At 48.1% G+C, this 23,307-nt stretch overlaps 2 protein-coding genes across 2 annotated transcripts in view; one reads left to right on the top strand and one right to left on the bottom strand.

The window, feature by feature from the left end:
• Positions 1–22,547, top strand: part of LOC103725345 (chymotrypsin-like elastase family member 2A) — a 24,805-nt gene extending 2,258 nt beyond the window's left edge. Inside the window, exons 3-8 of the mRNA XM_029558416.1 lie at positions 2,684–2,781; positions 3,430–3,558; positions 3,768–3,904; positions 6,355–6,500; positions 7,456–7,608; positions 22,250–22,547. Coding sequence (XP_029414276.1) covers positions 2,684–2,781; positions 3,430–3,558; positions 3,768–3,904; positions 6,355–6,500; positions 7,456–7,608; positions 22,250–22,276 — 690 coding nt within the window. The 3' untranslated portion in view covers positions 22,277–22,547. The remainder of the gene's footprint in view (positions 1–2,683; positions 2,782–3,429; positions 3,559–3,767; positions 3,905–6,354; positions 6,501–7,455; positions 7,609–22,249) is intronic.
• The window catches only part of Casp9 (caspase 9), a 28,232-nt gene continuing 15,107 nt past the window's right edge, over positions 10,183–23,307 (bottom strand). The window contains exons 8-10 of the mRNA XM_008822668.3: positions 14,095–14,274; positions 13,555–13,664; positions 10,183–12,581 (exon numbers count right to left, since the gene is read on the bottom strand). Coding sequence (XP_008820890.1) covers positions 12,489–12,581; positions 13,555–13,664; positions 14,095–14,274 — 383 coding nt within the window. The 3' untranslated portion in view covers positions 10,183–12,488. The remainder of the gene's footprint in view (positions 12,582–13,554; positions 13,665–14,094; positions 14,275–23,307) is intronic.

Here is a 23,307-nt window from a genome sequence, read left to right as displayed (position 1 = left end):
TGAGAGCCCTCCCCTTTGTTTTGATAATGGAACTGGAACTCTGAGTGATTATGTATCAGTCCAAAGTCACCCAGCTAAGCCGGGAAAAAGCAAAGATTCAAATTTGGTTCAGGGGTTGGGTATATAGCTGAATTGGTAGAGTGCTTGCCTAGCATGTGGGAAGCCATGGATTTGATCCAAAGCACTGTATAAAATCAGACGTGGTGGTGCATATCTGTAGTACAGCACTGGAGACATGAAGGCAGGAAGATCAGGAGTTCAAGATCGACCTTGGCTATATAGTGAATCTGAGGCCAACCTGGCCTACAGGATGCTTTGGAAAGACAAAAATCGAATTTGGTTCAAGTCCTGACCTTTCTGCCCATGGATAGCATCTATTACATAGAAAAAAGTTCCTCACTATAAAGAGGTCTCATTTTATTTTAGATTCGTTCAGGTATCTTTCTTCCTCAGTTTGTCTATTTTATAACACTGACTTATTTAGGGAGACACACAACATGTGTGTGGAGGTCAGGGGACAACTTGAGGGAGTTGGTTCTCGCCTTCCACCTGTGGGTCCTGGGGACTGAACTCAGGGCATCGGGCTCGGCAGCAGGTGCTGTTGCCTGCTGACTTACCTTGCCAGGCCTCATTTTGTCTATTTTAAACCATTTTTTTTTCAATACTAAGGATTGAATCCCGAGCCTTGCCCACACTAAGCAAGTCCTCTACCACTAAACTCTACCCCCATCCTGCTTGGCAGTGTTTTTGTTGTGGTTTTAATTCACTTATTTTTATTTTATGTGTAGGAGTGCCTGCATGTATGTGAGTGCACCACTTGTGTTCAGTGCACACAGAGGCCAGAAGGGGGTGTCAGATCCCTTGGAACTGTTGTTTCAGGTGGTTGTTAGATACCATGTGGGTGCTGGGAACCCAACCCCAGTCCTCTGGAAGAGCAGCCAGTGCTCATAAGTGCTGAGCCATTTCTCCAACCCCATTTTTGTTTGTTTTTGAGACAGGAACTTGCCAGGTAGGCCTCTAACTTAAGATCCCCCAACTTCCGCTTCCCAAGGGTTGGGATTACGGTATATACCACCATGCTTGGCTGATTTAAAACATTGTGAAAAGCCAATTCATCTGACCTTTAATGCCAAGCAAAGGAGAAATTCTAGCTGCTAATTAGAAACGATAATGTTCAGAGAGAAGTGGGCAACTGCCCACAGAGATAGTCGCTCTGGCAGTTAGTCAGGACAGGAGTGCACACAGAACTGTTACCTCCCTGATCTCTGCTTGCCATTGAGGGCCTTGAAAAACAGGAGGAGAAACAAAGGAAGGGGAAGAGTGTGGGACCCCTTGAAGGGATGCCAGTCGCTGGGCCCTAAGGTTCCAGCCCATACCTACTAAGCTATCACACATAAACAGAAAAAATTTTTATCACACACACACACACACACACACACACACACACACACAGAAGACTTTGTTGAGGGCCATGAGGATCATGTGCTACTTGATCATTCTGTTTTTAGGTTTATTTATTTAATTTATTTTTATTTTATGTGTATGAATGTTTTGCCTGCATGTGTATAAGTGCACCCATGTTCTGCAACACCTGTGGAGGTCAAAAGAGGGCGTCGGATCCCCTAGTACTGGAGCTACAGACAGTTGTTAGCCACCATGTGGGTGCTAGGAACCGAACCCAGGTCCTCTGCAAGAGCAGCCAGTGAGTGCTCTGAACCACTGAGCCATCTCTCCAGCCCCCACTTGATCATCCTGTACTCCTATGAATGGATTTAGTCCTCAGGGAAAACCTAGAAGGGCTGACAAAATCTACAGGGGGATCAGCCCCTTCCCCTGGTGATTCGTTTGCTCACTCAGGTGTTCAATCCGGAGAACAGTCGCCTTTCAGTACCTGTGGGGGCAGGGTCTGTTGTATCTTAGGCTGGCCTTGAACTCACTGTGTAGCCCAGGTTGTCCTGGAACTCCCCATCTTCCTATATCCTCATGAGTGCTGGGATTACATGCCCAGACTGTTGAAGTTTGTGCTGTTTTGCTTATCATAAATTTTGTTAATTTCTTGTTGTTGCTTTGGGACAAGGTCTCATGTAAACCACCGCCAGCCTGGAATTTGCAATATAGCCAAGACTAGCCTTGAGTCTCTGATCTTCTGTCTCTACCTCCCAAGGACTGGCATCATACCTAGCTTTTGTGTTTTTGGTTTCGTTTTTTTTTTTTTTTTTTTTTTGGTCTTTTTTGAGACAGGGTCTCTGTTGCCCCAGCTGACCTGGAATTATGTAGACCAGATTGGCCTTGAACTCACAGAGATCTGCCTGCCTCTGCCTCCCAAGTGCTGGGATTAAAGGCCTGCACCAACCATGCCCAGCTATAATTTTGATTTTTTTAAATACATTTTATAAAGCATTCAAATGTTTTTCTTTTCTGAGTATAGCGACACATACCTATAATCCCAACACTTGAGAGGTGAAGGCAGGAAGATTAGGACTTCTAGGTCACCGTTAGCTATATAGTGAGACTGAGGCTAGCCCAGGCTACATGAGACCTTGTCTCAAAAAAAACACAAAACTTTTATCTTGATGATTGAGGTTTGGGTATCCCCTAAACATGGGACCAGAGGCAAAGACCTTGCTCACCTCCCAGGCCACTGAAGAGCTCCTTCCACCGACATGTCTCTGCTTCCTCCCAGGTCTCCTTGCAATCTAAGTCCCTCGGAATATGGTCCCACATCTGTGGAGGCTCCCTCGTGGCCAAAAACTGGGTTGTGACAGCTGCCCACTGCATCAGGTAACTGACCACCTTTCCCTGGTCGCCCCCTGTTTAACCATCAGTGAAGGCCCAAGTGGCCTGGACCATACTCTGTAAAGAAGCCTTGTAAACAGCTACTTGCCTGGCTGAGATGTGGGCGTGAGTCCATCCATGATTCAGTGTTGGTTAGTTTCAGGTCAGAGGACCCACGTTCGGTTCCCAGTACCCATATAGGGGCCTGTAACTCCAGTTCCAGGGGATTCGATGCCCTCTTCTGGCTTTCATGAGCATTGCACCACGTGGTACATTGACATGCATGCAGGCAAAACATTCATACGCATAAAACAAAAATCAATTAAAATTTTTAATTAAAAAATAAAATCTCTCAGAGGGCACATGACTCCTCTTTCCATAATAATGTTGTTTCTATTACCATAACTTTTATTATACATTATGGCTTATAATTAGCATAGGATCATTATAATTATTATATAGGTGTAGTTACTGTTATACTGTTTATGTTACAACTGAGTGATTGCCTCCAGGAAACACCAATGCCCAGGCCTCACTAGTGGCCCCCCAGCTCTCACTGTCTCAGGCTCATCTCCCACAGTCTACACTGGGGTGTCAGTGCCCTCAGGAGGCAAGAGAGAAAAGGTTGCTGACTTCTCATCTGGCCCCTCACAGCAGTTCCAAGACCTACCGCGTGGTACTGGGACGTCACAGACTCTCCACCGAAGAGTCCGGCTCAGTGACTATCCAGGTCTCCAAATCTGTGGTACATGAGAAATGGAACTCTAACCAGCTCTCCAACGGGTAGGTGGTGTCCTGTCTGGTGCTTTCAGGGGTGGGCTCGGGGACACACACCGAAGGGTTGACCCTCCCCCTCCTCTGCCCCTTCTGTAGGGAGAAGCAAAGACAGTGAGGGTGTCCTGCTACCCTGCCTGCAGGGACAGCCTGGGGTAATGTACAGGGGAAAAGACAGGGGTAGAAATCACCAAGATCCCTGTTCTTTCCTGATTCAGGAACGACATTGCCCTGCTCAAACTGGCCAGCTCGGTGACCCTGTCCAGCAAGATCCAGACAGCTTCCCTCCCACCTGCCGGCACTATTCTACCCAACAACTACCCCTGCTATGTTACAGGCTGGGGCCGACTGCAGAGTAAGTGCAAGCTGGGGACCCCTAAGCCCGGCAGGGAAGAGAGGTGGTGTCACCCCTGTCCCCAGGGTGTTTGGCTCTCTGGGAGGGGCAACCTAGCAGGGATTAGTAAGTGTGCCTGGGTTCAAGTCTCAGCTCTCCCACTTTAGCACATTAACTGAGCCCCTCTATGACTGCTCTCCTCTGTAAAATAGGGTGAGAACAGCACCTTGGCAAGGTGTAAAACAGGAGACAGTCCATAGAGGCACTTAAGACTCCTAATTGAAGTGCATAGCAGCTGCTGTGTGCCAACTGTCCCCATCACTGTGATACCAAGAGGGCTGTAACATGTTTTCTGTGACTTCAGGCTTTGGGAGCTCCATGAAGTCCCCAGGGTCTTCATCCCACCCTCCTTCCCCTTCTTAAAGCTGGTCATGTTTGTCTACACTGTGTCCTCACATTTGATTAGTGTTCTAGTCACTGGTGTTGGTTTTTGGCTTGAGCACATGACTCAAGCTAAGCCAATAGGAATTTGGGATGGAGAAGAGACCCCCAGCCAGAGGGCTGTTGGCAATGGCTACCATTAAAAAAAAAAAAAAGAAAAAAAAAAAAAAAAAAAAAAAAAAAAAAAAAGACCACTGAGGGAGAGGCAGGGAGGTAGCGCGTGCTCTTCAGATACGGGCACAACCACCTGTTTGTTTACCCATAAAACACTGGGGCAGAATGTATTTCCTCTGAGATGATGAAGGCAACGAGAGGGGCCACATGCTTGGCCTTTAGTCCCAGCTCTGCTAGTCACTAGGGAACCTTGGGAAAGGCACATTAAAACCTCAGTTGCCTCATTTGTGAAGTGCAAAAGTCTGTTGATGGAGATTAAAGATGTGAGAAAATGCTCTGTGCCTTACAAAATGTTAACCAAATGGTAATTGTATGCTAATTAAAGTAGTCTTGGGCAAGATCATTCCATCTCCAGGCTTCGGTGTCCCTTCTGTCAAACAGGAGTAAATATTACTGTGAAGACTGGCTTGTTTGGAAAGCCTGAGCAAAGAATGATACCGAGGGTTGGGGGGTGTGGCTCAGTTGGTAAAGCACTTGCCTTGCAACGTGAGGACCTGAGTTCCATCCCCAGAACCCACGTAAAAAAGCCAGTTGTGTGTACCTTGTAATCCCTGCTCTGAGGAAGTAGAGACAGGCAGAGCCCTGGGGTTCACTAGCCACCTAGCCTAAATCTCCAGGCTAATGATAGGCCTGTCTCCAAAATCAAGGTTTATGGCACTCAAGGAAGGATATTTGAGGTTGACCTCTGGCCTCCATATGCACACACACAAAGAATCTCAAACTTTATCCTTGCCATCCATTGGCAGTGGAAATAATAGGGGCGATGTTCAGTGTCACTGGAGCCATTAGGAAAACTGCCTTCACCACAGAATATTTCTTCCCAGCAAGAAGACCTCCCTGTCATAGTTAACTGACAGAAACCCATGGAGCTAGTTCAGCAAAAAGGGGGAGTTTACAGGGGGGGGGGGGACTAGAGAGATGGCTTAGCGGTTAAGAGCACTGGGTGCTCTTGCAGAGGACCCGGGTTTGGTTCCCAGCACCCACATGGTAGCTAATAACCATCCATAACTCCAGTTCAGGGAATCTGACACCCTCTTCTGACCTCTGTGGGCACTGTACGACATGGGTGCATTTACGTACATGCAGGCAATACACTCATACACATAAAATAAAAATAATAAATACAATATTTTTAAAGGGAGGGGGATGTTTGCGCTAAGTAAATCTCAACCAAAGGGCAGACACACAGTCAAGTGAGGAACAAGCCAGAACTAGGAGCTGGAAGCCTGTAAGAAACAAAAAAGCCGACTTCAGATTGACCCTCCTCAGTATCTGCATTAAAGAAAATGGCAGACACTGCCTACAGCTCTCTGGCTAGGAGCTCTCTGTGGCTACCCAAAAAAAAAAAAAAAAAAAAAAAAAATCCCAGGGGAAGGTGCTCAGAGCTCATTGGCTTAACTTGCATCAGGTGCTTACTCACACTTCAACCAATCACCAATGACCATTATACTGACCAATCAACTGAGGACACAGTACAGACAAACATGGTTGCCCTCATTGCCATCCTGTGAGTGGAGGAAAGTGACATGGACCAGAAAAAGAAGTGGGACAGAAGATTCCACGATGATTGCTTCGTGTGTGTGTGTGTGTGTGTGTGTGTGTGTGTGTGTGTGTGTGTCTGGTATACATGGCCAGCAAGCGCCAGACACCCTCCTGCATCCTGTCTCCATTTACCCACAGTGCAATTACAGGCAAGCCACACCCAGCTTTTCATATGGGTGCTGGATATCTGAACTCAAGTCCTGTTTTCATAACAAGCACCTAACCAACTGCGTCCCCCCTCTTGCCCCCACCCCACTGCTTCTTTTTTACTCTGGAGTCTCTTGCCCTCTAACACTTTCTTTCTGCTCATTCAGCCAATGGGGCCAGTCCTGACATTCTGCAGCAGGGCAAGCTGCTGGTTGTGGACTTTGCCACGTGCTCCAGCCCCAGCTGGTGGGGCACCTCCGTAAAGAACAACATGGTCTGCGCGGGCGGTGACGGAGTGACCTCCAGCTGCAATGTGAGTATCCACAATCTGGTGGCCCTGTCTCCCACAAAACAGGAAAAGAGTGTTTTAAGTGTTTTTAGTGTCCTCTCTGCCTCACTGCTGGGAAGTCTTTCCTTGAGTCTCATCCAGGTCTCTCACCACTGTCATCCCACTTTTCTAAGGTGACTTCTAACTTACTTGACTTAATCCCATTAATGGCCTTTTGGGCCCCTCAGGGTAGCTACTAGGGAAATCTTCCTGGAGAGTGTCTAACTCCAAAGGAATTGCTATGAGGTAGACTGTACAGAGAAGTGGGGACATTGGAGGGGCTTCCCAAGACCCTCAGATCCCCTGTGCCCTGACCCCTGCCCCCCCCCGGAAAGTCTCTTGTCACAGGGGAAGGAGTAGCTTAATTGGGCTGCCATGTCTGCTTCTCACTCACTGCCTGATCCACCCCCCAACCCCCTACTCCAACAAGTCTCAGCTTTCTCTGCTGGACCTTGGAAACCTCATGGCTTTCAGGAGGATGAAAGGGGATAAGGCATGTTAAGTGCACAGCTGCAGCCTGGGCCCCACATGAAGAGGAAATGTAGGCAAGGCATGGTGGTGTTGTAATCCCAGCACTGGGGAGGCTGAGGCAGGAGGACTGCTGTAAATTCGAGGCTAGCCTGGACTACATGGAAAGATCTTGTCTTAAAAAAATAAAACAGCAAGCAAACCCAGCAGGACACACACCTGTGATCCCAGTGCTAGGGAGGCTAAAACAGGAGAACTGCTTTAGCCACACACTGAGACTCTCAGGGGGCGGTGGCGGGGGGGGGCAAAATGTTACGTCTTGTAGGTAAGGTGGTACCACCTCTGACCACAAGCCTGGCCTCAGAGGGACACAGGGACCCTGCAGAACAATATGAACATCCTAAGAACCAGGTCCCACCGTGCAGCCCCCTGCCTACCTTCACCGCCCCGCCCCCAACTCTGGCTTCCTCAGGGAGACTCTGGTGGGCCACTGAACTGCCAGTCATCTAGTGGCCAGTGGCAGGTGCATGGCATCGTCAGCTTTGGCTCCAGTCTCGGCTGCAACTACCCCCGAAAGCCTTCCGTCTTCACCCGGGTCTCTAACTACATTGACTGGATCAACAAGGTAAGAACCACCGGCCCTGAGCCCACACAACCCATGGGGCCTGCCCTGCTCACTGGGCCTCTAGGGCCACACGGTCCTGGGATCTAAAACCTCCAAGTAGGCAGGGGTCACCTGGAGGAGGCTACAGGCCTAGGCAACACCTGCTGTGCACCCCCATGGGTCCCCAATGTCTCTGTGGGTAAAGTAGATTAAAAAACACAGATGGTAAGCATGTTGAAGCAATATGAACCCAAAGATGCCCCTCAGGAACTGGAGGGGGGGCTCCCGGGAAGAGTGATATACCTCATTTCTGCTTAAAGGTATATAGGCCCAGGCCACCCTCCAATGCCATCAGTGGTCATATTTATCAATGGCTTGAAACCCTTAGAGCTTTAATTATTAGAAGATAGTTACCCTGAAGAGCCCCCGCCAAAGCTATTCTGTAGAATAATCAACTGTACCTAACTTTATCCTGGGACAAAGGACTACTCAGTTTTCTGTTGTACCTCTTCCAGGCAAATAGGACTGAGTTTACCTTTCTGTGACTATGTGTCTGTCCGTAGAGTTATCTCCTATACGCTCTTTTTTTTTTAACTATAATAACCATTAAGTATTTATTAAAAGAATAACTTGGGAGCCAGATATGGTGGCAAACATCTTTAACCCCAGCACTTGGGGTGCAGAAGTAAGCAGATCTCTGTGAGTTCAAGGCCAGCCTGCTCTACATAACAAGTTCCAGGCCAGCCAGGAAAACCTTTCTCAAAAAAAAAAGCACACCCAGCAAAAATAACCATTTTTAAAATAACCAATGGTGGAGGATGGAAATGTGGCTCAGTTGGTAGAGTGCTTGCCTGGCATGCATAAAGTCCTGGGTTCAATCTCCATCATTGCATAAACTGGATGTGGGAGAGCTCACCTGTAGTCCTCGCACTCAGGAGGTAGAGGTGGAAGGATCAATTCAAGGTCATTCTTGGATATACATGAAGTTCAAGACCAGGCTGGGGGTTCGTGAGACCCTGTCCCATAAACATTTAAAAAGAAAAATCACTGGTTCCGCCATTGAGGAGCATCCATGGACCAGGCAACAGTCGTAGGAAGCAGGGGGAACAAATCAAGGGGCCACTGGGTGAAGATGGTATGGAGTCTGGAGTTGGATGCAGGCACGCAACAGGGCTCTGTGTCCACAGGATACGTTTTAATCTACCCCATTATGTACTCAGTCACCTACTAGGTTTGCTCTTCTGTAAAATGGGACTTGAACTGGGTCCAGACCCCTCAGCAGGTAGATCCAGAGGCAGCGGGGCTAGTATTTGTGGCACAGCCCACAAAAAAAAGGGGAAGCTGGCATCGTTTTGTTATCTCCAGTTCAATTTGCAAGGAACTTTAGACTGAACTAGACTGTTATAAAACCAAGTAACCCCAGTCACAAGCACGTGGCCACAGGAGGGAGGCAGGTGAGTTTGCTCACTCACACTCACCAGCTGCACATTCACTGTCTGAACTGTTCTCAGCCACAGAGACTCCAAGAAAGTTTGTTAGGGCTGGCTAAATGGATCAGTGGGTAAAGGCACATGCTGCCAAAGCCTGCTGACCTGAGTTCAGTCCCCATGGTCCACATTCCACATGGTAGGTAAGAACTGTCTCCTGACAAATTGTCTTCCGACTTACACACTTTTGCTATGGCACACACACGTAGACACACAGAGAAATAGCGGGCTTTTGTTTAAGTAAGCTTGTTAGAAGAAAATGGAAAATCAAGAGAGAGGGATTAGTTTGGGTATATGTGGTTTGATTTTTCCATTTGGTTTGACTGTGACCTGAAGAAAACCATGATTAAATTTTGGCTGAGGGAAATCCGAGCCCGGCTTAGAGGTATAGCCAACATTTCAGGGGCGTCTCAATGATTGGATGGAAGGATGCTTATGGCTTTTTCTCAGCCAAATCCTAGGACCCTCTTTTGTGGTCCCAGCTGCCACATTAGTCATAGTGCAGCTAAGCCTGGCAGAACCTTCAGGATTCAAAGCAGAAGCCAGGGGCAACTGTCCCTACTTGCTGCTGCAGCACCTGCTGTTCCCAGCCAGAGACACAGGCAGACACAGCAGGACAGATGGCTGGGGTGGGAGTGTGGGAGACCAACAGGGAAAGCAAACCTTGCTTGGCAGCTGGGCAGAGGCCTTGGGTTCTTGGGAGAGCAGCCAGTGGAGCAGAATGCTAGTGAATAGGCTCCAGGAGTGGGAAAGGTGGGGAGCCAGCTGTCCTTGGAGGGGCCACCCCAGCAGCTGCAGAGAACTATGGGAACCTGGCATGTTCCCAGCCTAGGGACACATGGTGTGTGCTTGCAGCCTTGAGTCCCAAACAGCTGCAGCCCGAGGGTGCCTGGGAGCACTTGCCCAGACAAACCTAGGTGAGGAGCAAAGACCAGTCAGCTGCCAACAAAAGGCACAAACAGGAAGGGGGGGGACGACACAGGAGGATGAGGGGGCGCACGCACATGCGCGTGCGCGCACACACACACACACACACACACACACAACAGGAGGCCCAAGGCACCTGTCCTTACAAATGCCTACTGAATAACAGCTACATGCCAGCCCATCAGCCTTCAGCGATCACAGCTTTATTGTTTTGTTCAGAAAGGAAGACATTTCTTTATAAAAATATTTTAAAAGAATAGAGGAGTGTAGCAAGTAAAAAAGTAGAAGATTCCCTCTTTTATATATCCATTTCTACTCTGCAGAGGTAATCAACATTGAGAAGTAACTGTGTGCTCTTCTGGGCTTTATGTGCATAGGAGAAAAAAAAAAAAAAAAGCCAGGCTTGGCACAGGCCTTTAGTCTCAGTGCTCAGGAAGTAAAGGCAGAAGAATCAAGAATTCAAGGTCATTCTTCTTGGCTATGTAGTGACTTTGAGGCTGGGCTATGTGAGATCCTGTCTCAAGAAGAAAAAAAAAAATGCTTAGGGGCTGGAAAAGCTGAGTGGCAGAGCATGTGCTTAGTGTGTGAGACCTCCAGCACCAAAATCAAACACACCCCAAAAAAGTTTTTGATTCTGCTAACTGACCTTTGAAAGCAAAAGACTTCCTCTTGGTTCACTATGACCAGAGCCTCAAACAGCAGTTTGGAAAATCAAATTGCATCGAGAGCCACACCCATGTGTACATTTGGCATGTCATTTTTAGAGGCTCACAGGCCTCCTAGCCTGAAACCCAAAAAGGACTCTAGGCTAAGAAGCCTCATTACAGGAAGACCCTTTTTCTCCTAATGCATCATCAGAACTCAGTATGTAAAAGCTATGTGTTGGTGAGGAAGACAAAGATGCACGGGCCCAATGTGGCTCTGAGAGTTAACCTGCTCATCTTCCCCTTTGTGTCCCGCAGGTGATAGCAAATAACTAACCAAGAACACCTCCCTGGAAGTGGTACCTTGGAAATGTCACAGAAAAAAAATAGTAAAGTGAATATATGACTCAAATCAAATCTGATTTTGGTGGCTTTTTCTTTTTTGGTCTTTTTGAGACAGGGTCTCCCTGTAGCCCCAGCTGCTCTGGAACTCACTATGTAGACCAGGCTGGCCTCGAACTCACAGAGATCGGTCTGCCTCTGCCTCCCAAGTGCTGGGATTAAAGGCGTGTGCCACCATGCCTGGCTTATGAATCAAATCTTGGTGTGAGTCTTACTAACAAAACACCCTAACCTCCAGTGCCCCCAAAACAAGAAGCGGGGGGGTAACCTGAAGAAGTGGTGCACAGCTGTAATCTCAGCACTCAGGAGGCGGCAGGATGGAGAGTTCCAGGCCAGCCTGGGCTAAAGTCAAAACCTGTCTCAAAACCAGCCAAGACTTCACATCTCTATCATCTAAGCTCAAATGGATTCATAAAGGAGAAAACAATACTGAAACTAGAAAAAAGAAAATAATTCAGGACAGCTTTATAGACCTCAGGGACAGGGCCTTTGGGGAAAGGCCACCAGTTCACTGTGGCCCAGCACAGTCACTGCCATCTGGGGGCGAGGTTCACTCAATAAGGAAGATACTGGGAGGCCGAGGTTGGGACTCAGAAGAGCCAAGCTCTGTCCATGAATCTCTACTAACAGGAAATGGTGATCCTTTTGAAAAGAAACTTGACCTCTCAGACTCCTGGTTCCCATCCCAGTCACATCCTGGCCTGGGGTGGGTATCTAATAAGGCAGGGGGAGACACAGAAGAAAAGCAAGTCTCCTTCCTAGGGAAGAATAAAGGGCTGGAGCTAAGTGAGGTGGGGGTAGGAGAGACTAGGCTAATAAGGTCAATATTTCCCTAAGATTTATTTTTTTAAGAATAAATGAACGTTCTAGAAACTTTGAAGACTCTCAGATTCAGGTGTTCAGACTCGGCCGGCTAAGCTCGTGAGTCTGGGAGAGATGTGGCTTGTCTGAAACCACAAACTCCTGTGGAGAGATGGTTCTCAAGTGGGGCCATTATGTCCCCCTGGGCACATGTGACAATATCTGAAGACATTTCTGGTTGGCACAACTTGGGAGGGGCACTCCTGGTGGGTAGAGGCCAAGAATGGCTCAAGATACTCTACAACACACAGGACAGCTTCACAGGTTATCTAGCCCCACACATCAGCAGTGGGGAGGTGGAGAAGCCCTGTTTTAGAGAGAACCTGGGGGTCAGAGGCCAGAGTCCTTAGCTACAGCTGAAGAGGCCAGGCAGCATCCACAGCACTCTGTTCCTCTCCTGCCGTTCTACATCTCTCTCCAGCCTAGAAGCTGCTGGTAGCCTGTCTGTCATGGATGAGAAAGAGCAGCCTGCTTGGGCTACAAACTCCTTGCTTTGTAGGGCAGTCCTGGCCTCAACCACTCCAGGCCTGGAGCAGGAAGGGCTGGCGGAGATCAATGAGGCAGTGAGTGGCCCCTGGCTTCATGAAGTTTTAAAAAAAAGTTTTTTCCGGAGAAAGTTAAAGCAGCCAGGAATTTGTTTGTAAATCCCCTTCTCAGAAACAGCATTAGCGACCTGCAAAACAGAGCCACAGGGAGGGGTGTGAGTTCAGTGCCCTTGACTGGAGCAAGGACTGGAAGGGGTTAGAGGGGAGGGTCGACTGAAGGGGCACCTAAAGGCAGCTCTACCTACAACCTGCTGGGGTAGGGTACAGGACAACGCCCCAGCTACAAATTAAAAAAAGACAAAATTCAAAATTCCCAATGCAAAAACTCACGAAGTTCCAAACAGACTGAAAGGTTTGTGGCAAAGGAGGTCAGAAGTGGGCAGGATCAGGGGTACCATGTACTATTTGGCCCTAGCTGTCCCCTGCCCCTACAGGACCCCAGTGGCCTCTGAGTCACTTGCCTAACACTGGAGGGAAGGGGCCACACTCCCCTCTCCTCTCCTGAGCTCTGCTTAGCAATGCTCAGGCCAGAGTCTTCCTTAGGAACAGGAATAATTCCTCTAGCCCCAAGTTGTGCACTTGCGGGGTGTGGGTGCAGTGACAGGGCACCCTAACAGACACATATACATACTCACTCACTCACTCACTCACTCACTCGCTCAGGAGGTAGATCAGAAGTTCAAGGCCATCCTCTGCTATATAGCAAGTTCCAGGCCAGACTGAGATACATGAGACCCTATCTAAAACAAAAACAAAACAAAAAAGCCAGGGGAGAGATTGTACCATGGAAATGCCTATCTACAGCCACTTGAGGGCACCATACTCTGGCCTGGCCACTGAACCATCTACCTGGCATTTAAGACCACCCTGTCAGCTGGAGACCAGGTATCTGCCTGAGGGTCTCCAAGGAGGCAAGGGACACACTTTGCAAACAGTCACATTCTTCATTTGAAAAGCAAAGCACTCCCTGCCTCTCACATTAAGCCAAGGCTCCAACACAGTCAGGGCCCTACCAGCCTGTCTTTGGCTTAGGCCTGCTGCCTGGTCTACCCCTGGCCCCTCCACAGCCTCTCCTGTCTCAGGAGGAAAGGGGGTGCTCACCCTGAGCAGGAGGGACTGTAGGTCTTCAGAGTCAGCCCACTGCTCAAGGACTCTGTCCAAGGTCTCGATATACCAGGAGCCGCTCTTCTTGTCCCTCCAAGAGACAAAGCCTGCAGGAAGAGATAGTCTGAGCTCTGCCACACAGCCATGCCCACTACGTGCAAACTGCCATCCTGTCCCTACGGTTCCCTGCTGCGCCTGTTCCTCTTCACACTCAGGACCAACTCTTGTACCTCCTCACTCTGGCTGTGGCTCCCATTTTCTCAGCAAGAAAAGCAAGGTTCTGATAAGTCAGGTGACTTGAGTGAGGATGGAAGAAGTGCTTGATCCCTTCTCTGTGGCACTATGCCAGGGATCCACCAGCATCCTCCCTTGTTTATTTTTCCTGACAACTGCAAGCTACAATTACTGTTCCCAGTCTGTACTCCAGGAGCCCTGCCAGCCTCGGCCTGGGAAGGAGCTTGGAGAGGGGAAATAGATCAGTCGGGGCCATAGAGGCTGTCTTCGGGGTAGATGGGAAGGACACCTGGATGAGCTCACCTGGGAAGGTAGAATAGGACACAAGGATGTCACTGGGAGTGGGTAAACTTGATACTGCATCCAGCTGGTCAAAGGTCCTCAGGTCGTTCTGGAACGGGACAGCATCCGGCTCAGAGTCACTACTGAAGGTCCTTCCTTTAGAGGAAGTATGGGTTACCTCAAAGCCATAGTCTTTCTGTTCTGCAAGGAAGCAAAAATACCCCATGTCACTGCAACACACAACAGTGTTTCTCTTAAAGAAGAAAAGATCTAGACCCAAAGGCTTCTCTGGTCAACTCTGCCAGTGCTGAAAGGAAACTGAAGCTTGGAAGTTGGTGTGGAGGTGCTTAACTGCACCCCAACACTTGGGAGGTGGAGGCAAGACAGATCAGAAATTGTAGGTCATTCTCAAGCTACACAGCGAGTTTGAGGCCAGCCTGCGCTACATGAGATCCTGTCTCAAAAAAACAAAAAAATCTAGAAATAAATAGTGATGTTTGTTAGATAACGGTATGAATGTATTGGGGCTGGAGGGATGGCTCAGTGGTCAAGAGCACTGGCTGCTCTTGCAGAGAACTTGGGTTTGGTTCCCAGCACCCACATGGCAGCTAACAACCATCCATAACTCCAGTTTCAGGGACAACATGGGTGCACTTATACACATTCAGGTAATACACTCATACACATAAAATATTCTTTAAAAATAGTATAAATGTATTAAACTCACTGAATTGTATCCTTAAAATAATTAAGATGATGGTAATTTTTTTATAATTTATTATTTTTATTTTATGTGTATGAGTATATTGCCTGCAGGTATATGAGTGCACTCGTGTCATGCAATGCTGCGGAGGTCAGAGAAGAGTGTCAGATTCCCCTGGAACTGGAGTTAAGGATGGTTCATAGCCACCATGTGGGTGCTGGGAATCAAACCCAGGTCCTCTGCAAGAGCAGTCAGTGATCTTAACAGCTGGGCCATCTCTCCAGGCCCAGATGATGATAAATTTTACATGAGTAATTTATCACACACACACACACACACACACACACACACACACACATGCACGCACGCACACGCACACGCCAGATGGAATGTAGCTCAATGGAATGGCATGTGTGAGGCTGTACTAAAAATTACTGCTGGGAGGCCCGCGTGCTTTCAGCTTTCAGGCCCAGAGACAGTCCCTCCTCCCACTGTCCTTATGACCAACTGAGAAATTATTCCTCCAAACTACAGGTTAGTTCCTCCAATCTACAGGATATTTAGTTGGGCTTAGTAACAGAGCCTATGATGACGATGAGGGGTACTTACAAAGACACAGGTAGCCTTGGGCTTTTTTCCTTACATGTTGGGCTAAGCCTTCCAGATCTGTGGCCACCGCCACCCCCCACCCCAAGATGGCAAAGCACTCTCCTCCTCTCTCGCTTCCCAGGTGTCTCTCCTTAGTCCCTCCCTCTCATGCAGCTAAGGTTGATTGATTGGGTGGAAAGGGTGACTGTCTCCCTCTGCTCCTCCCTTCTTCCAGAGAGTCTTAGGGTTCAAACAGTTTGTGGTCAGCAGGGGAGGGGGAAACTAGAGAAAAAGATATCCATCTGCTGCTGGTCATTGAGAGGCTACACCATCCAACAGAGGCCCTAGGTTTGAGCCCCAGCACAGGCAAAAAAATTACAGTTTGAAATTACTATTTCACACAGTAACCCACTAAGATAATAAAGGACAGAGACATCTCACTGGGGTCAGTATCCCTGACTTCTGTCTTACAAACACCAAGCACCGAATACCACCAGACACTGTGGATCTTTTTTCTTTTTTTAGATTATTTTATTTCATATTAATTTTTTAAAATATAGTCTTACTATGAAGCCCTGGCTGGTCTGGAACTCACTATGTAGACCAGGCCAGCCTCGAATTCGCAGAGATCTGCCTGCCTCTGCCTCCCTGGGGCTAATATTAAAGATATGTGTAACTATATCCAACACAAGATTTATTATTATTTTCAGTGCGTGTGTGTGTGTGTGCGTGTGCATGTGTGTGTGTGTGTGACTATGTGGGGGTATGTGCACATGACTGCAGTTACCCACAGAGGCCAGGAAAGGGCACTGGATTCCCCAGAGCTGGAGTTACAGGTGATCTGCAAGAGCAGTACATGTCCTTAACCACTGGGCCATCTCTCCAGTCCCTGACAATGTGAATCTTAAAAAGGATTTATCATTTCTCAGGAGCTGTAAGCACAAGGCTGACATGTGCTCTGCCTCTAGTGAGCAGGTAGGCCTCAGGGGAGGAACTTTCTGAGCTACAAACTTAATCTCATCACATTTCAACTCTTTTTTTGTTCTACTTTATCATTTGACTTTTTTTCTTCTTTTTGGCAGTTCTGGAAAACTCATATATGTTAGGTAAAGCACTCTACCACTGAGCTATATCACCAGGCCTCTTTAGAGTTTTATGTTGAGACAAGATCTCACTAAGTTGCACAAGCTGGCCTTGAATTTGCTCTGTAGTCCAGACTGGCCTTGAACTTTTGATCCTCCTGCCTCGGCCTCTAAAACAGCTAGAATTACAGGCCTGTGACAAGAGGATCAGACGTACATACTTCTTGGGCCACCCCGTATCATTTTATGGACTCCCAGAGAAGGCATCTAAAATATACCAAATAGGGGCCAGCAAGAAGGCTTAGTAGGTAAAGGCTTGCCGCCAAGCCTGACAACCTGAGTTCAGTTCCCAATACCCACATGGTACAGGAGAGAACTGATTCCCTCAAGTGTCCTCTGACCTCCATGAGTACGCTTGCACGCGCGCGTGCGCGCACACACACACACCAAATCAAGACATCAAGTCACAGGTAACAAAATGTGTGCCAATGTTTATACCTTCTACACTAGTAATTTCCTAAAGAAACATTCAGGTGCAGCCCAAGGCTCTCTATAAAGACCCCTGAGTAGTGGGAGCTGAAAGTTGATTGTCAGCTTTGGGAAGGGGCCGGTAGGTGCAAGTCCCTTCAAAGGGACATTATGAGGCAAGTTGAACTAGAGATGTCAGGACCATGGAGATGGAGGTGAAGGGTGTGAGGAAGGACATTTGTTGAGAACAGCAGACTGTGCCTGTGTGCTGGGGTCCCAAGGGAAGGGAAAAGAAGACAACAGCATCAGCTCGTTAAGTGCTGGGGATCTTTCTTCTAAGCTGTCATATTTTCCATCTTTTCCCCACACTCTCCAACAGCCATGACATGCTTAGAAAACAGAGGGGTCAGGGTAAGGCTAGAGTCCCACACAGTTCAGCTTAGGAAGTGGTGGTGGTGGTGATGATGCAGGAGGCCTCTTGGGAAAAGATCTCTGGCAGCCAAGCTCCTGAGGGGAAAGAAGGCGTCCTATGTACAAGGCATCGGTTTAAAACAAGAAGCAAAGGGCTGGAAGTGTAGTTCAGTGGCAGAGCATGTGCCTAGCATGTGTATAGCCCTGGGTTTCATCTCCAGGACCATAAAAACAAAAGCAAAACAAAAAAGGAGAGGCAGAAGGTAGAGCAGTAGAGGTCTAGAGGGTTCTCAGGGAAGTGGGTAAGGACTCAGAAGGTAACCGTGATTCAGGCTGAGATGTACAGGGGAGGACAGTCCTGCTGGGAAAGACGGCCCAGGCCGGGCAGCAGGTGGGTCTGCATGGCTGGGTGTGTGGAAGGGAGCTGGGGACCACGTGCAGGAACAGAGATGGTTCTAGCACCCTTGTAGTTATAACCCCAACACCCACAGGCCCTCACCACACAGCTGAAGCTCAGAAACTGCTGGCTATTTTTGTTCCCTCCAGTAACACCCAGGGAACCAGGAAGTTGCTATTACTTGGTTTGGTGTTTTGCCTAACTGCTGTTCCCGCAGAGGCCACCAAACCAGCAAAGCCAGGCTGTCCCCAGCTTCTTAAGGCTTCCTCAATTCAGGTGGCGTTCTTGGTACAGATTCTAGAATCTTCACTAGTCATCCGGGAATGACTTAAAAGTGGCTTGGTGAGAGGCACTGAAATGAGCCTGTAGGTCTGTGACCATTAGTAATGTGTGGGGTACAACTGAAGAGATCTACTAGAATGTTTGTATCTTATCTATCTAGTGTTAACTCTAATATTGAAAAGGGCACTATTTAATTATATATATATATATTTATTTATTTATGCCTTTTTGAGACAGGGTCTCCCTGTAGCCCCAGCTAGTCTGGAACTAGTATATAGACCAGGCTGACCTTGAGCTCACAGAGTTCCACCTGCCTCTGCCTCCCAAGCTGGGCAGCAGGTGGGTCTGCATGGCTGGGTGTGTGGAAGGGAGCTGGGGACCACGTGCAGGAACAGAGATGGTTCTAGCACCCTTGTAGTTATAACCCCAACACCCACAGGCCCTCACCACACAGCTGAAGCTCAGAAACTGCTGGCTATTTTTGTTCCCTCCAGTAACACCCAGGGAACCAGGAAGTTGCTATTACTTGGTTTGGTGTTTTGCCTAACTGCTGTTCCCGCAGAGGCCACCAAACCAGCAAAGCCAGGCTGTCCCCAGCTTCTTAAGGCTTCCTCAATTCAGGTGGCGTTCTTGGTACAGATTCTAGAATCTTCACTAGTCATCCGGGAATGACTTAAAAGTGGCTTGGTGAGAGGCACTGAAATGAGCCTGTAGGTCTGTGGCCTGTCTGCCTGAGGAACCTGGTACTTAAGTGGGTGCTGTGGTTAGGAGTTTGGTCGGCTGTCATGATGGTGAGCGGTGGTGGGAACCTTAAGAGGCAGGGTCTGAGGGGAAGTAGTAAGAGTGTCCCCTTCGTGAGCTCTGACTTCCTGTCTTAACCCTGTGTAAGAATTTTTTTTCTTCTGTGGTCCTGAGGAACAAACCAGGACTTCATGCATACTGGGCAAGCCCTGTGCTACTGAGTGACTTCCCCAGCTCCACCCCTTTCATTAAGACACTGTCTCCAGCCCAGGCTGGCTTCACATTCACTATATAGTCAAGGATAACTCTGAACTCCTGATCTTCCTGCCTCTGTCTCCTGAGTGCTGGATTACAGGCAAGCACCACCATGCCTGGTGCATGTGGCGCTAGAGATGGAACCCAGGACTAAGTACAAACCAGGCCAGCACTCCACCAACGGAGCCATATCCCCAGCCTTCCCCAGCCCTCTTTTACTCTTTACTTTGAGACATGGTCTTACCAAGTTATCAGTCTAGATTTACACTCATTCTGGAGCCCAGGCAGACTGAACCTGTGACTCTCTTGCCTCATCCTCCCAAGTAGCTGCACACCAGGTCTCTCTCCCTCTCACATGAGGCCATTCACCAAGAGCTAGCACCATGCCATAAACCTCTGTGAGCCAAATAAAATTCTTCTCTTTAGGGGCTGGAGAGATGGCTCAGTGGTTAAGAGCACTGACTACTCTTACAGAGGACTGATAAAGGCATATACCACCACACCCAGCTCTGACTTTTTAATATAAGCACTTATAAAATTTCCTCTTAGTAATTTATTAGCTGTACTTCAGAAGCTCTGGTAAGCTAGGTTTTCATTTTCATTTGATTCTGGGAAATTTTGTGACACCTAGGAACTTTTAAATATCCTCTCTGACGTATTTAATATCCCACTGGTCATTAAGCATGTATATTGCTCAGTCTCCATGTATTTGTGCAATTTCTCTTGCTATTGATTTCTAGTTTTATTTCACTAATATGTGATGAGATAAAAGATTATTTCTATCTTTTGGTATTTGTTAAGGCTTCCTTTAAAAATTTTGTTTTGGGGGGCCTAGAGAGATGGCACAACAGTTGGGAGAATTGGCTGCTCTTGCAGAGAACCCAGGTTCAATTCGCAGCACTCACATGGCAGCCCTTGACCATCTGTAACTCCAGTTCCAGGAGATCTGACACCCTCTTCTAACCTCTATGGGCATTGCACAACATGGGTGCACTTACATACAGGCAATGCACACATAGCATAAAAATAATAAGGCCGATGGCGCATGCCTTTAATCCTAGCACTTGGGAGGATGGTTTGATTCTCAGCACTCACATGGTGGCTAACAACCATCTGTAACTCCAGATCCAGGGGAATCCTACACTCTTCTTCTGGCCTCTGTAGGCACTGCACGACATGTATGCAAGGAGCACTTGCATACATGAAGGCAATACACACATACACATAAAATAACAATAAAAATAATTTAAGCTGGGCATGGTGGCGCACGCCTTTAATCCCAGCACTCGAGAGGCAGAAGCAGATGGATCTCTGTGAGTTCAAGGCCAGCCTGGTCTACACAGTGAGTTCCGGCCACTTGGAGCTACAGGGAGACCCTGACTCAAAAAGACAAAATAATAATAATAATAATAAATATATATATATGTATATATATATACACATACAGAATTCTTTTCTTTAGAAAGTATCACCCTCAGGTAGGTCATTATAGTAACAAAACTATTTACATGGAGGACCGTAAGAACACCTGAGAGGGACAGATATAAGCCAAGAGACTGCCTGTTAACCACAGAGGCAGCGGGATTAGAGAGGGGGACATGGGAAAAGGGAAAGGCAGGTCAGACAGGGTCAGCAGCCGCATCTCTATTCATGGGTCATCCTCACTCTGCAGATGTGATGTGAAGGCTGGGCCTGCAGGGTAGCCACTGGATACATGGTGGGACTAATCCCCCAGTAAGAACAAACATACAACGGGAGGCAGAGGGTCCCTCGGCACGTAAGGCCCTCGGCCACCTTGGCCTATTGTAGTTGCTTTCTGCCTTCTCCCTATGTGCCCTAAGACTCTGAAAAGAGGTCACTCAAAAACTGACAGCTCGGCCTGACTGAACCACTGCTGGGCTTTGATCAGGAATATCATGCCCCATCACCCTGTGTCACACACCACACGAGTTACCAGCTTTGAGGCAAGTTCTTCAACCCTGGTTCTATGCTACCTTCTAACAAAAGGGTAGATGACACACTGTGTTTAAATTATAACAGTGAATTTAAAAATAGCAACACAAAAGTCACCAAAATCCAGACAGGCATTGTGTGGACAGGATAACCAATCAGAGAACAGATGTGTCTGTCTCTGTTTAGTTGGTATGGCGCCACCATGCGACAACAAAGTTAAAGAGCAGATCATGCCTCCAGATAAAGATAAGGCTAGAAAGGCAAGGACTGGAATTCCAAATGGGGGACAATTTTTTTTTGAGACAAGATCTCATGCAGTCCAGCCTAGTATCAAACTTGTATAGCCAAGGATGACCTTGAACTTCTTTTTTTTATTTATTTTTATTTTATGTGTATGAGGGCTTTGCCTGCATGTATATAAGAAAACATCTGATCCCCCAGAACTGGAGTTACAGACAGTTGTTAGCTGCCATGTGGGTACTGGAAACCGAACCCAGGTCCTCTGCAAGAGCAGCCAGTGTCTTAACTGCTGAGCCACTGCTCTAGTCCCAACTTCTGATCCTCTTGCCTCCACCTCCTAAGTGCTGGGATAACAGTCGTGCACTACCCTCCTCAGCTCCCCATGGGCCATCACTAATCCCCACATTGCAGCTTTGGAATCATGCTCTTCCCTATGGTGAGAACAGACATTTCAAATTCTGCTTACACGTTTTCATGGAATTCAATTTCAAATTCATATAATTAGAATGCATGTAAGATGGACCAGACACTGAGCTTTGTGCCAGGCTGGGGACTCAGCTGTGAGGCAAAAGGCCAGGCCCTTCCTCTAACAGCTGCCCAGGGGATGAGGCCACCTCAGGACTGGGTGAGTGTGCTATTGCAAAGGTCTGGCTAGCCTAACCTTCTACAAGGAAAGGCGGTGCTGGGAGACTTCCTGTAGGCAGTGAGTTGTAAGCAGATGGAATGGTAACTAAGAGTTAACCAGGGACAGAGCAGAAGAGCAGGCCCCTTCCCGGACCACTTGGGGAAGTCTGAGCTATGCTGAGGGCACGGGGAGGGCATAGCATACCAGCCTGGGGGAAGCACAGTGATGGGGCAAGGGCACCAAAGGCCTTGATGGCCCTGCTAAGAAGTCTGAAGAGTGACACCACTGACGTGTGTGGCCCAAGTTAAGTCCCTGTCTATAGCTGCTGGCTCCTAAGAATGGGTGGGGTTGGGGAAGGCACAAAGCATACAGTTGTCCCAGAAAACTGGGATCCCAGCCCAGCTGTTGCCAATTCCCTTGGTGTCTTTTAGTGTCAGAGATTCAATGCAGAACACTGAATCAGTAAAGAGGGCAGCCTTCTACAACCTGAGAGCACAGCCTTCTACAACCCGAGAGCACAGCCTCTACAACCCGAGAGCACAGCCTTCTACAACCCGAGAGCACAGCCTTCTCCTCCATGTTGTCGATATTCTGAGGAAACTGTCCTGGCAGCAGCAGGCAGGAGCTGCTAGGTGACCCTGGCCTGAGGCGGGGAGGGGGAAGTGTGGCTTTCCAGCTATTAAAATGAACCAGGCATTGTACACACACTAAATGCACTCTGTATTATGAGCCCCATTTGTTGAGACTTCTTCAGATAACAGTCTAGGGCTGTGCAGTGAGTTGGCAACCAATTCAGGGTTTGATGACATGTTACGAATCCCGCAGGGCCAAGTTACAAGCATGAGTCATATCAGTAACTTAACACAATCAAATTAAAAATTCTAGGGAATAGACACTTTCTCTTCCTTCTATTCCTAGTACCTAATACACATCCTGGTATATCCACCAGGTGCTCAATAAACACTTCTTGGATGTGTCCAGGGCCTGCTCCCCTAAGTGACACCAATCCCATCCTACAAACATGAGATAGTGTGGAGAGAGTAAAATACACCAAAGAACCTGCGTTATAGGCTGCAGTGTGCACTGTCCCCAAGGGCAAGCGCCATGGTTCCCAGTGCCAACTTCTCTGGATATTCAGGTTCAAGGGCAAGATTTGACTTTCAGATGTCCAGCCCCCAAGAGCCTGAGGCAGAAAGGACCGCCTAGGACAGACTGTTCAGTATACCTTGTATCACCATCCTGACTCACACAACAGGAAACCAGTATTTGTTGGTTTTGTTCTTAGGGATGGAGGGGCTCTCCCTGTGTACCTCAGGGTGGCTTAAACTCCTGGGCTCAAGCAATCCTCCTGCCTTAGCCACCCAAGCAGCTGAGGCCACAGAGCATCAGTATGGCTTTTTTGTTTTGTTTTTGAGACAGAGTCTCATGTAGTCCAGGCTGGCCTCAAATTCACTAGGTAGTTGAAGGTAGCCTTGAACTCCTGATTCTC

The sequence above is a fragment of the Nannospalax galili genome, unplaced genomic scaffold, assembly GCF_000622305.1.
Source record: "Nannospalax galili isolate Female #2095 unplaced genomic scaffold, S.galili_v1.0 scaffold548, whole genome shotgun sequence".
Taxonomy (NCBI): Eukaryota; Metazoa; Chordata; class Mammalia; order Rodentia; family Spalacidae; genus Nannospalax; species Nannospalax galili.
This window is presented reverse-complemented; position numbering and strand designations above follow the sequence as displayed.